Source organism: Lutjanus erythropterus, chromosome 3, assembly GCF_056507025.1.
Source record: "Lutjanus erythropterus isolate fLutEry1 chromosome 3, fLutEry1.hap2, whole genome shotgun sequence".
Taxonomy (NCBI): Eukaryota; Metazoa; Chordata; class Actinopteri; order Lutjaniformes; family Lutjanidae; genus Lutjanus; species Lutjanus erythropterus.
In genome coordinates, this window is record NC_139319.1 from 8,076,063 (window position 1) to 8,090,668 (window position 14,606).

The 14,606-nt window shown below is 39.1% G+C and overlaps 1 protein-coding gene across 1 annotated transcript; it reads left to right on the forward strand.

The window, feature by feature from the left end:
* The first annotated feature begins 3,780 nt into the window (after positions 1-3,780).
* Positions 3,781-14,600, forward strand: LOC146329596 (intercellular adhesion molecule 1-like). Its single transcript, XM_084714869.1, has 7 exons — positions 3,781-3,835; positions 7,800-8,010; positions 10,080-10,155; positions 12,375-12,513; positions 12,597-12,926; positions 13,395-13,625; positions 13,906-14,600. Exons 1-7 carry the CDS (start codon positions 3,781-3,783, stop codon positions 13,974-13,976), a joined length of 1,113 nt encoding a protein of 370 aa, XP_084570995.1. The 3' UTR covers positions 13,977-14,600.
* The last annotated feature ends 6 nt before the right edge of the window (positions 14,601-14,606 follow it).

Sequence of the window (14,606 nt, forward strand, 5' to 3'; positions counted from 1 at the left end):
ACCAAAACCGCCTTTTAATGAGCTCAAACTCTGATCCAAAAGGACTCACCGTGTCCGCAGCGGCAGCCTGCAAAGATGTACCAGCCGCAGATGTGCACAAAAGAATGGAGAGAATAACTACTTTCGTTTCCACAACTGGTTGAGCAGGAAGTTTGCTGCTTTCAGAGGGCATGTCTGAGAGCTGAGGTGTAAAAAAAACAAAAAAAAAGGAAAGAGAGCAAAGTTCATGCGGTCAAATATGATTTTCTTCATCTGTTAAAGACAGAGAGCTTGGCGAGCAGTTGTAAGGCTGTTCATTCTTGCTCAATTCATTTGAAACTTAAAATAAATTCAGAAAAAAGGCGCAATATGCAGTTTTTTTCCCTAAAAACAAATTTACATGAACATAATCCTGTTCAATCATCATTAATAACCAGTGTTTGGTAAGTTACTCGGAAAGTGTGATAAGTTACTAATTTAAAAAGTAATACCATTACTCTACTTATTACTTGATATCAAAGTAATTAGTTACATTAATAGTTATCTTACTGTATGACTTTTGTATCTTGTTGGCGGCCTAGTTACACCCCAAAGTTGAACTATAATCCAGTGAACTGTTAACACCTTGAAAACGTTCGTTGTATCTGTCCAGATGTTGGCTGTGGTGGAAACGAAGCCAAACAAACTCAAAATAATGATTTCCATCTGTGGAAAGTATTCCTCTCTCCCTCTCACTCATTCTCCATTCTTCATTTAGCTTTTGCTCTAACGGCTGAGGTGACCTGCTGCATGTACACATCAATAAAAAGTTAATCAGTAATTCAGAGTGGATTGGTGACTGTATCCTCACAACATATGACATACCACTGTCAGAGTAAGAATATTACAAAGATTATTAATAGTAATATATTACTGTGTGCGGACTGCAGAGATCCTGCCTTCTGCCTTTGTTTTCTCATACGGCTGCTTTACCAAGGCTCTGAAACTAAATATTTAGACTCAAAATCGTAATCAGTTATTGTAATTGAATTTTGATTTGCTTCAATTTATAACTGTGAGACATCCATGATAAGTCTTGCAGGCTTTTAGTCTCTCTTGAACACTTGTTATTATTTATATTAATATGTGCTAAATCAAATCAAATCAAATCAAATCAAATCAAATCAAATCAATCAAAACCAAAAACATCAGTATTTTACATCCTGGGAATGAGACTCAACAATCAACTATCTTTCTGGTGCGTTTATGAACAGCTCGGACAAATCCTACTAATCTGACCTTTAATGACGGGGGAAAAAAAACAACATTAGAGAAGTATTTTGATTTTAGGATTACAGAAGCATATTGCTAACCTGACATGCCACGTGGTTTGTTACACAGAACCATCTAGGAAGTTGTCCCTAAAAACTGTTCAGAAAAGGGCAGGCACTTTCAAAACACACTTGGCAGGTGATTGGGTCTGTCCATTACTGCCGTTCTTTGTTCTCCTTTTAATGAAGAAATACTCTCCACTTCTGATAGACATGATGCTATCACAGTATCTGCGCTAACCTCTCTGAGAGACGGCGTTGTTTGCTTGAGACGAGTTGCTTCCATGGACGCCTCTTGCTGTCGTCACACCTAAAACCACGCCCACTTTTTGTGTGGACACAAATCGATAACCTGAAACCTGGCAAGATGGATTCTCTCATGCTCTTGTGAATCTGGCTGCCTATCAAGGTAAATGTATCGTTGCCACACCAGAAAAAGAAAAACGGATCACATTTTAACACAAAAAGTTTTTTAGTATAACAAGATGTTTAGAGCTGCAATGATTAAGCGATTTATCCATTTTTAAATTAGTCACCAATTATTTTGATAACCAAGTTTGTATTTTCAATAACTTGCAAACATCTTGACATGAAGTGGAAGATCTTGTTTTAACAAACTTTTCAAATTTTCACATCATACTTATAAGTTATATTTACTTATAAGTTAAACTACCTCATGAAGTCCAGTACTTAAGTAAATGTACTTTGTTACATTCTGCATCTGCTCAGGCATATAATTTAAGTTGCACTCAAACAGAACTAAAATTATTGCCTCTGTTGTAATTGACCTGGTAACATTAACACCAATAATCACATTTTAATACCATTCATGGCTCCAGAAGTGATGGTGCCACTTGCACCACCGGCAGAGATTTTCTGACCAGTTGGAGGACTGGAAGATTTCCATCAACACAGCAGCGACAGTCAACATGGGCGTGAACTGATTACACGCCAAGTTCAAGGTTCAAGTCTAACAGGAAGTGAAGACAAGAGAGAATGTATTTACACTGTGATGAAAGTCCACAGAATTCCCTCACAGAACTGATATTAGCACACACATACTTTTTGGCCAGTTGTAGCCGACGTCATTTGAAGTGCCTAAGCAAAAAAGTTTTCTCGTGTGATGATGTCATAGATTTCAAAATGGCTTTTCTCAACTCTAGGAAAGTTTTACAAATACTAAACCTCCACATGGATCGAAAATCTATCACATAAAAGGTCATAATTGAAATTGTCTGTAGTTCGAGGTGTCCTGTCAACAGTTTTATAGACGTCTCTGTTATATGGTGGCTTATGGGCAAAATGCTTTTGGGGTTGTAAGGAAATTTTCTGCTGCCATACTTGGAGTGGCCACGGGAAAAAAACTGTTGCCAAGGCTGATATATAGCACCTGTAGAAACAGAGTCTACAAAGTGTACAGCCAAAGCAAAAGAGCAGGGCACCCACTGTAGGTGGCAACATAACAACACAAAGCAAATACAATTAGGACAAACGGAAGTAGAGTCAAACTAAAACTAAAACTTAGTAAAAAATGAGACAGAAGAGGAAAAGAGATAAGGACAGGAAATCAAGAAAAACATGCCAGTAAGAACAGATTTAAATGAAAGGAAAGAATGCAGACGACACTATGTCATGTTGTCTAGTCAGTGTAGAGGAAATGGAGAAATGGATAATAAGGGGAAATGGATAATAAGAGCACATCACACAATGTCAGCATCAATGAATGCAAAGGAATAAAAGAATAAAAGGATTCAAATGTTAATAATAATGAATTAAGGTTAATCACTTTAATTGTTTGGGAGATTCTGCAACACTGTTCTCCTGTGAAACTTCAGCAGCATTTTGTGGACTAAAAAAGAAAACCCGACCTTCAACAGGCACGAGGATAATGACTAAACTTTCATTTTTGGGTGAGCTTTCCCTTTAAGGAGGTATTTGAAATTGAACAAAAAAGAGATTTGTGGTTCTGACTGGACGGCAGAGTATTTTTTTAGGAATATGGTGGAAAAACGTGGAAAAGAAACACAGACATTTCAACAACAGCTGTCAAACTGATGATACTGAGTTTTCAGAGATAACACATCATCTTTGAGTCGACTGTTTTGTTTTCTCATCAGTGCTCCAGCTTCTGTGTGTAACTGCTCACACACACACAGACACACACAGTGCATACTCATTCTTGCCCTCTGTGCTGCAGCACTACACTGCATTATTCTTGACCCTCCCTTCCTTCCTCTTTTGATATACCAACAGAGAACGCCCATGGTGGGTTTCAGAGGCCAAAGCAAAGGAATCGCCCGATCATCAGCTTCAGACACACACAAACACAAAAAGCACATTCATACACACCCAGACTCCCATAAAAACCTGAAGCGTCCCGTGTTTTTCTCAGAAGTCCCGGGCCGTGTCACTGCCAGCATCTCACTGTCAGTAACCAGTGTGTTTGAGAGAGACGTCACATCAGCAGCCAGTATTTTGAGACTGAAGAAGGATGTGCACATCTGGATGGCCAGTCACGCTCCTGCTGTGCTGCCTGTTCAGCTCAGGTGAGTGAAATGACAGCTAAATGAATGATCTGGGCAGGTTCAATGGGATGACACACTCAGAGCAGAGCAGATGATACAGACTGGTGATTTAAAAGAGAAAACTTTTTTTAGTTTGTGATTCCTCAGTAAATTCTGCTGAGGGACGAATGAATGTCGATGAGGTGTCAGCAGTTCAAACAAAAAAATTTATTTATTTATTTATTTGACCTTTTTTGGCATTATTAGAGGACTAAAGAGGCAAAATTCTGCAATTTTCCACAAATAAAAAAGCAGAAATTAAAGCAGAGAGATTAGCAAAGATCTGTGGCAGACGGAGTATGTTGCAGAGTTTTTAAAGTCCTTTCAAGCAAATCTGCATTTTTGGACCTTGCAAGATAAAAAAAATTACTTGAAGAGAAAAATCTGGGGGAAAATGTGGAGCAGTAATATGTTTTTTTCATTGTGCAAAATCATCTTGTGGTCTCAGATATATTTTAGAAATCCTGTGGAGGGTCTCCGCCCTCAGGTTGGGAATGATTGGTAGAAAAGATCACAAGGAGAAATACATCACTATGAAGGCATTTAATTGGTAGTACATGTACAGTAAGTGTGTGTCGTAACTGATGGATGAAGTCGTGCAAAGTAACTAAGTACATTTACTGTATTTCAGTACAGTTTTGACTTGTGCTTTACTTGAATATTTTATGCCTCTATATTCCTCAATTCCACTACTTTTCTGAGGAACATTTTATACTTTTTATGCCATTTGTCTTTCATAGAAATGAAAACAAAATTTAAATTTAAAGGGGCAGTTCACTCCTGAATCAAAAATGCAAATTTTTCCTCTGGATTGTAGTGCTATTATTCCATTTTAATTTTTTTTTTTGCTGTGAGTTGCAAAGTTTTGGAGATATCGACCATAGAGATGTCTGCTTTCTCTCAAATATAATGAGACTAAAAGGCACTCAGGTCAAGGGAACTCACACCAAAACAATCCAGTTGCATAAAAGTCCCTTTAAACCTCCCAACATATACATGAAATAGATATATAAAGTTCTCAACCAGCTGCATCCTTGAAATACTGATCGTATCAATTAAAAGAGTGCAGACCTCCACCAGTAGTTTAGTCCAGTCCAGTATATATATTTAAAGGGACTTGTTTTGGTTGTATCGACTTGTAATAAACAGTAAGGATAATTTAGTCATTGTTTATTTCCAAGGTACCTGCTGCGTTTGTTTCTACAGTGATGTCTGAGGTGGCTGTTGTATGTTAAGTAGCAGCACATCAGTCACTTTAAGTATGACAAATTCAGGTCATTTTGCTATAGACACCAATGTTAGAAGTGTTTACAACAGTGAAAAATAATTTGTGTATCTGCTCCAGAATTTAAAGTGTTCCTCCTTGGCTCAAGCTACATGCTCTCATCAAGTTTCATGACAACTGGGCCAGTAATTTTTCTGCAATCCTGCTGACAAACAGACACACAAAGAAACAAGTCTATTGTCCTTCTGAAGTTAATAAACCTCTCAAAGGGTTCATTCTGTGTAATGAATACTTTTATTTTGACACTTAAATGGGCATTTCACCCCCAAAATATATAAAAAAGTCATCCCCTGGAGTGTAGTGCTCACTCAGAACAGGTGTCCCTTTCCAAAAATCATGACCTGGTTACTGGCAGGAACTACTTTTTCTCTAGTGGAAAACAAAGTAGTTCTGGTGGATTCTAGAGCAGAAAGAAAATAGTTCCCACACGAAACACCTCACAACAAGGTCTGTGGATTATCTTGAGTAACTGGGTCATGATTTCTGGGAGAAAACACTGGTGTTGAATTTACAAATGTATCCCTTTAATGCTTTGAGCACCACAATGAGTTTGATTTAGTCCCATTGCATTTGAGAGAAGGCAGTCGTCTCTACAGGCGATATCTCTAACACTCTCTTACTCACACCAAAACTATGTGGATGGATAAATAGCACTGAGGGTCAGGGGGAAAAATATGTATTTTTGATTCTGGGGTGAACAGAATATAGTATATTTTGGTAATAACATTTTTTGTTACTTTTACTTTTACTTTGACTACTAACCTAAGTTCAGGATCTGAGTAAATCTTTCACTGCTGAATACGAGCGAATCAGCAAAAAAACAGTTAATTCCTGACAGTTTCATTTTAGACAGTATTTAGCGTTGGTATAGACTTTAGCTGGCACACATTTTGCAGGCTGGCATGTTGGAAACACAGCTATATATTTTGACAGCAGCCAGTGAGCCGACACACACTCGCACACACGCCCCAGCGAGCTACTGTGAGTGAGATCATCTGATAGGCAGGAGAACAACCTCAGGATTCAGTGGAACAATGGTCATAGAAAAGAGGAGCGAGTTCTTTTGACTTGGGCAGGGTGTCCTTCCTTCCTCAGAGGAACACACTGGGTGTATTCCATGCGCTATGAAACAATGGTTCACAATAGATCAGCTAAAAAGAGCATTATTTCACGAGATGGCAAAATTCAATTGACCCTCGTCTGTGTTATGTAAAGACAAGGGAAAATGACTCATAAGTTCATAGAGATTTCAGCACAAATTAAATAAATGAAGAGATAGTTCATTTCCTTCTGAAATTGTTTTTAATACTACAGAGATTTTAACATATACTTCTACTATATATACCTTTGTGGATTAAGATCAGCTGCAATGGGCAAGAGCTTTAGGTTTGCATTTTCAGTTCTGCAAGATTAAAGAGACTAAAATGGTTTATTATGAAATGTTATGTATTGAAAAAAAAAAACTTCACCTGTTGTGAGCATCTATTGTGGGCATTACTCTAGTAAAACTCCTTAAAGGGATAGTTCAGATTATTTGAGGTGGGGTCGTATGAGGTATTTGTCCATACTCAGAGTATTATCTACAGTAGATGGGGGTCGGCAGCAGCAGGAGTACTGGGGTCAACAAAATGTATTTTAGCCACTTAAAACATCAATATAATCAAATTAAGCATATGCCACATTTAGAATATTTTCACTGGTTTACCATTGCTGTCAACCAGTCTTTTCTCATGGGACACTGCTGTTACATGAACCAAATATTACTCTCTTCAAACCAACCAGACTCCATTGGAAAAATCAGTAATATTACCTCACAGAACACAGGAATTGCTGGTCTACTTCTGCCTCCATCGGTTAGTTTGCTTACATTATTGTGTGATGTCAGTGTTTAAAAGGTTAGTTCAGTTTCACCAGAGTCACTCAGTGACACAAATAAATTAACCGATGGATGCAGCAGAAGAGCAGCAACTACAATGTTTTGAGAGGTAAAATTACTGTTTTTGTCAATGGACTCTGGTTGAGCGAGGGAAAGCAATATTTGGCTTGTATGGCAACGTCTTCCCATCAGAAAAGACTTTCTGACTGCAAGGTAAAGTGGTGAAATTATTCTAAATATCACATACACTTACACAGACTTTTTTTTGTTGTTGTTTTGCACAGGCTTTTTTTTCTTGCTGACCCTGTCCTGTCTTTTCAAACAAGAGGACAGTGTCCAACAGGAGACTTTGAGTGGGATTTAAGGGTTCCCCAGCAAAAGCAGGAACTGAATATTTGAACTTTTATCACATTTGTTGGAAGTCAGAACAACAAAGGAAAAAACAGGGTTGGCCACTTTGATTTATAATTATCCTAGATTGACGACTGATTGACTGTGAAAACGTATCTCTTAAATGTAAAATAATAATAAAAAAAATGCTTAGATAATTCCTTAAGATAAAATCCTCTAAAACTGATGTGCATCTGTTGTGGTGGTTCTTGACATAAAAAAGTTTGGGAACCCTTTCCTCATACAACCTCACGCCAAAGAAAACAAACTATCCTCATACTCCGCAATGATTTGGAGGGAACCTTGAGAATATATCTATTTATAAGTGAACAAACTGAAGTGACTTATTGTGTTTTTCCTTTTCTCCCGCTCCCTGACCACTCCCTTGACCTCAGCTCCCTCATCCCCTGTTTCCATTTACACACCCATTCCACCCCTTCCATCGCAAATTTTACCTCCCTCTCCGTCTCCAGCAGTCCTCCCCTCTCCACCTTCTCCTTCCCTCAGCAGTCCACCTCCCGTAACGCCCCTCGTCAGCATTTCTGGAGAGTCAACAGAAAAAGTCAGCTGCCCTCTGACGATATCACCCTCCACCCTGGTGGTCAGGTACGTCAGGAAAAGCTGGTACGGCGGCTCAGTGATTAAAGGGTCATCTCAACCAAACAAACTACAAATAACATTCTCTCATGTTCCTTTACTCCCTTAATTCTCTACATGCACAACTGAATGTCCTGTCAGTTTACAGCACCATTATGCCTCCAACCTTTGTGATCACCTGAAGTTAGTAACTTTACTTTTCATGGCAGGTTTTGCACATATTGTTAATGAACACATGAGAGGATCTGCTATTGTGCTAAACATCATGGCTAATCAGTACAACAGCACTCCCTCTTGTAAATTGCTTTCATACAACATTTTTACGAGCACCATTTATTAGTTGACAGTACTAGTTGACAACAGATTATGATTTCTTCATTTATTTACTAATTTATTTGGCTCCACCAAGACATAGTCCTGCAACTGGATTGAAACTGAACTGTTGCCAGGCAACACAAACATTTACAGGACACTAATGTTAGCTTGCTCGCTACTTGGTATAGGCTGGCATGTTACTGCAGTAGAGCGCTCCTTTAGTTCTGGATGGATCCATAAAACTGCCTCGAGGCTGGATCCAGCTTGTTCTTCTTAATGGACTGAATGTCTTATATATATTCTTATATATATTATACAAATATACATATCTTATATTTTTGAGACTCAGAGCAAATAAGCGGACCAACACCGCTTGACAAGTTCAGACTCGGTCTGCTTCCAAGTAGAATTTGGTGCAGTTTCTTTGTGGTCTGAAAGCAAAGGACCCAACCATGGGATTTTATAACAGATACGTGATTTTAGCATGATTTCAAAAGCTGAACGTCTTATAAATCCCTCTGCTGAATGTGAAATCTGATCGTATAATTGATCTGTATTTCGTAAAAATGTTAACACATAAGCATGGCTATTTTCTCTGATTAACAGATCAAAACTATGCTGTGATTGCATCCATTTCTGTGTACTTTATCAGATTATAAAGTTTCTAACAGTGATCCCAAAGTAAAAAGCCCTAAATTATGTATAAGATGCCTCCTGTCTGTTAGCCATTGTAACATTAATGTAGGCTAACGGTTACTAGAACGCCTGTAGTTAAAAGTCCCAGTACTGTTATACTCTGTATCAGCACTCATTAATGTCTCTCGTCCAATCAAATTACTTAGTCAGAACTAACTGTTGTATTACAGTATTTACTGTTTGTTTCTGTTTGGTTTTTGTATAGAGCCTAGTGTTTTTTGATCATTTTGCTAATCACCTCAGTATCTTTGATGAGTGTGAACAGTGTTAGGATCAGTGTAGCACCAAGGCTAGCCTGATTTTCACAGCTTGGCTAATGTTTGATCGCTATGGCTCTTTTTTACACTCTGTACTTGGATATAAATCTGACCATAATGCTGACTTTGCCTGAAAGCTTAGAGCAACAATCACAACAGATTTAATTGTATTCACTTTCTTCTTCATCAGTCTGTAGCAACAATTAAGCTCTTGCGCTGTCTTCCCCTGACAGTGTGAATTTGTTTGACAGCTTGCATTAAGTTGAAAACATCCATACACAAAATAAAATGAGTATAAAGTTACATGAAGGATTCAAACTGAAAGCCACCAAGACTAATTTGCTGGTGTTTCGTATGTATACCATGGTAGCTAGCTAATGTTAATGGATGGTGACGTTAACGTTAGCTTACAATTTAAAACCTCCACCAATGAGGTTGGAGCAAAACAGTATGTCACTTTAATTTTTGGCAGCTTTACCAGCGTGCAAAAAAAAAAAAAAAAAAAAGCCATAGCAACATAATATTAGCTAAGCTGTGAAAATCAGGCTAACATTGGTGCTACACTGAGTGAGTAGCTAATCGTGCTAATGCTAATCTAAGACACTGGAGCGATTATTAAAATGATCAGAAAACTTACTTTGCCCAATTTGTGCACAGATGCAGTGTGGCAATAAAAGCCAAACAAACAACAACAAAAAAAAGCGTGGACTAGCAGCTACTTTGAAGGGATCCCCTCCTTTTTCTTTGCATTTTTCCATGCTTCTGTGTAAATTAGTGACAACTAAATGTGTGTACACTCTCCTGTCACAGGTTTGGAGATCCAGTCACAGCAAACTGCTCTATACAAAGGTCTGATTTTTCTCCTTTTGGTTGGCAGGACGGTCAGGTAAGGGAATGGGTGTTCTCTATTACATGACTTGAAAGCCCCATTAACTGAAAGGTCCACTGTGTAAGATTTACAGGGATTTATTGGCAGAATATGGCAGAAATGGAATATAATATTCATATGGATGTTTTCATTAGTGTTTAATCACCTGAAAATGAGAATCACTGTGTTTTAACTACTCTAGAATGAGCCGTTTATAGCTACAGTACAGAGGGCTCAGGTCCTCTTTCATGTAGGTCGCCATGTTGAACTGCCGTGTTTCTACAGTTTCCCAGAAGAGACAACCCAAACAGCTCTAGAAAGGTAGCTTTAGATACAGCCTTTAGCATTTTGTGCAAGTTTCGTGGCCACCATAGGTTTTCCTACATGCTTGGAAGGGGAGGGTGAGAAGAAGTGTTTGCAATCTACAAGCTCCCCACTAGGCCACTAGATCTTAAACATGCATCCTTTAAAGAACAGGTTAAAGGTATACTATGTAGGATTTTCTTTAAAAAATGTGGATTTATCTGTACCCTGCTCTCTGCCTGTATTTTTCTCATTATTTTGTTTGTGTTCGGGATGCTTCACCCAAAGCGTCGATACTTGACAACCTAGGAATGAGACAACAATCAACTGCTCTGTGCTTGAATAATGGGACACCCTAAAAACATTTCACCCATCTGCGTCTTATGTCCGTAGTCACACAGAGTGCCTGCTGTGCATTCTTGTCAGCTCCCTTTGGATTGTCTTATCACTTTTTGGATGTTGTCACTGAACATAATCATAACTAAATCAGGGGTGTAGTGGTGAATACAGAGGTGGGTAAATAGTAGTTCCCCCCTCATTAATTGATACAGCTGATTTGAAAATAGATGAGCAAACTATCAACCTCATTTCAGCGGTGGACAAACTGAATTTACCCCTCACTATGCCCCTGAAGTGCTGTCTCTTGCTAATAGTGTCAGCACAGATAATTGGATTGACAGTGGCCCTCAAGGTTCCTTTTAGTAACATAAATGTAGTAGTTGGACATTGGTTGTGACAATAGCCAGAAATGGATAATGAAGAGGAGAAAAAACGGACCACCTCTGCCACATTTCAGTGATGGAGGTACTGTGTAATATATATTAAAAAATATGTATGAATTAACATTATTCATCAGGTATTCAATACTTTCAGGAACAAAATTCCTTTCTGATAATATTTTTGATCCACTATGACACATCATGGTCTTTTGTACACTAAGTGAATCTCTGAAGAGTCTCTGGTCTCAGACAGCAGCACTCTTCATGAAGTAAAGGTTTGTTTATGTTGCATTTAGTTTTTGTCCAAAGTTAAAATTTGACTCGACTGTTGGAGCTGCCGAACTGCACCGGTTCTTTCCGACTTCCCGAACATTGTTGTCAAAAGTAACGCTACATTAAAAGTAAGAGTAAAAGTAGAAAAATGTAGACTTCATATGTCAGCTCGCATTAAGATGTGCTCATACTGTAGGGAGACGCCATCACAGCAATTGTGGCTTTTAACTTATGGGACTTCGCTGGATTCATCTATTCTTTGTCACTCAGTCCAACTTTTTCTCGTGCACTCAGGGCATGGGCTGAGACGGTCGTTGCACTGCTACATCATGCAAAACTACACCCACCCAGGTGAAGACTTTAGTGAGTCCCCTCCAATAACAGTTGAGCTTGTTACCCAGTGGAGCCTCTGGCAACTTTCTCCTTTCCTGTTTACTGTTAAGATGTTTTATGTGCTTATGTATGTTGAAAATACTGGCTAACTAGCTAGCTAACGATTGATGCGGATTAGCTAGCTACAAACAGTTAGCTAGAAACAAAAAAGGAGAAAGATGACTGAGGTTTCACTGGGTCCCAAGTTTGCTCATATGTTAGTGGGTCACAGAGCAAAAAGGGGGCGGGACTTATGAAGTATTCATTAATGTCTAGTATAGAAGTCCAATAAAAGAACATTCAAGCTCCATTTCTTCAAGTCACAGCCTTCAGGATTTTCCACCATGATCATGAACATGAGAGCCCAAGGTGGGGCACTCCTGACAGGACTACACCCACTCTTCTCTCCAAGAAGGCCAGATATTCTGACCACCCACTCAGCAAATAGGCCAAAACGATCGACAAACAATATTGAACACTATAGGCTTTACAAAGATATACCTAATAAACTAGTATCACCCAGACAGTAACAGTGAAATGTTTGTTATTTGTGACCTCTTGCAACTCTAGTCGGCTCCTGAACTCACTATTGGTCGTTTCCTCGCCTGGAGTGTGGACAACATGACTGAGTGGGACATCATGCCCCAGTGCTTCGCACTAGTTGAGCAGGGAGGGCAGTGCCACGTTAATCTCACCGTAATAGTCTACAGTGAGTTAATAATTGTCTTTGACATGGTTTGAAAATGCATCAGGTCTTTTCTGTTTGATTTATCTGTTGATCTGTTTCCACAGAGCCTCCAGATAACGTGTCCATCAGCGTTGTTAATCACACCGGGCTGATGTCTGAAGGTCATCAGTACACTCTGCAGTGTACGGTGCAGGATGTTGCTCCTGTTGAAAACCTCACTGTGACCTTCTACAGGGGACAAACAGCACTGGGTCAACTGCAGTCCAACAGCACAGGGAAGACACCAGTGACCGAGACCTTCACTTTAACCATCACCTCCAGTAAAGATGATAATGGTGCTCAGTTCTGGTGTGAAGCCAAGCTTGAACTGGGACCTGAAGGACCACAGCCCCCTCCAGTGGTGATATCACAAAAACTGACCGCTACAGTCCTCTGTGAGTGAAACTGCTAACATTTGCTTTTAACTTTTTTGAAGGTGTATGATTTTTTTTCCCCTTTTCCTGCCTTTTTTGTTCCTACTTTCTACTAGCTGGGGAACCAGACAAATCTGCTCAACAGTTAGCCCTCCACTAACTTGAATGAGGATAAAATGATTAAATTGTGTAGCTCTTCTAGCCTTCACATGTTTTGGGACTGAATGGATCAAATTCTGATCTGTGACACTCAAAAAAATCTGCAGCAGTGCATCACGTGACGTAGACATTACACAGTTTGGCCACCAAGTCAAACTGGCTTCAAAGCCTGGCGTACTTACTGGGCGCTTGGAAGGAAATGAGATCCTAGGCTACCTTTCTACCTCACTTGGGCGTCTTTACATCAATATATCCACTTCCTGAAGTAAAACATATCAAAGTAGCTTTTCTATCAACCATCTTATCTTCCTCTGACTTCTCGTCTCTCAGTTGGTCCACAGCTCGTCTGCCCAACAAAACTGCAGGTGAGAGAAGGAGAGCGCCTCAGCTGTGAGGTGAGAGGAAATCCTCAACCACAAGTCACCTGGTACAGAGATGGGCAGGTGGTCACCCTGCCCACTCGCTCGAGCAGGAACCATGCTGGGAGATACACAGTCTTGGCAAAAGGACTTCTTGAACAGAAAAACTTTACAGTGGAGGTGGTGGTCCTTACTGACAGTGGTAGGTCTAAGTAATCTGTTTTACTATAACATGAATGTTGCTGCATTTCCAACATTGGATGCATGAAAACTGCAAACTAGATTTCAACTCCATGTTGTTGATATTGATAAGTTCTAATGACAAATGTTTAACTTTGTTTTCCCTCCTGAAAATCTCAGAAATGTTTTGCTTTATTCTAAGATCTTGCATGATCAAAGGGGGAATTAAAAATTTAAACCGAGGCAAAAGTTTAAAGTCATCCCGTTCTAGTGGAATTAATTTCTCTCTTCTTCTTTTCTAGGATCTACAAACAGTTCTAATAGACATTTCCTGCTGGCTGTCCTCCTGATTCAGATCATAAACTGGCTGTAAAAACTCTTTAAAGAACCCACTGTGATCTTTCCATGCTGTCTGGATGAGCTGCTCCTGCTGTGAGAAATATTTGTCAGGGACAACTGCTTTGTCTCTCCCTCTGTTTGTTCAACTGGATCAGTTTTGCGTGTGATTTGTGTCTTTTTGTGCATCTTCATTTTCAACACTTCAAAAAAAAAAAGGTTCTCTTTTGGAGAGCGTCTGCCCAGGTACATTTTCTTATGTTAATAAACTCATGTCTCCATGTAATCTGCACAAAGGTAAATTTCATATTTTCCAGACTGCAAGCTGCTCTACAAAGAAATTCACATTCAACAGTAACTCTGTAAAACAATAATCAATCATACCATCATTCTTTTGCCTTTGCCAGACTGTGGTATCTACACTTAACAATGCAAAACACCAGGTCTTCTTTCACCAAGGTTATGTTCTCTGTGCTGTACAATAACATGCTGAACCATCTTGTATCAAACAGCAGTACATTCTTGCTTTAGACTTGAACTGTTGAAACTGATATGTTTAAAAAGTCTGACTAAAATTTCAGTTCTGCTACCCGGATCTTACGCCATCCTTCATTTAATGAGTAGCACTTCATTAGAGAATAAAAGGTGGACAATACTGCTTGGTGTA

Excerpts from the sequence above, each read along its gene's own strand:
- LOC146329596 (XM_084714869.1), top strand. The coding sequence starts at position 3,781 with ATGTGCACATCTGGATGGCCAGTCACGCTCCTGCTGTGCTGCCTGTTC. Across the intron at positions 10,156-12,374 it reads TTGGTTGGCAGGACGGTCAG|TCGGCTCCTGAACTCACTAT; the intron begins GTAAGGGAATGG and ends TTGCAACTCTAG. Across the intron at positions 12,927-13,394 it reads ACTGACCGCTACAGTCCTCT|TTGGTCCACAGCTCGTCTGC; the intron begins GTGAGTGAAACT and ends CTCGTCTCTCAG.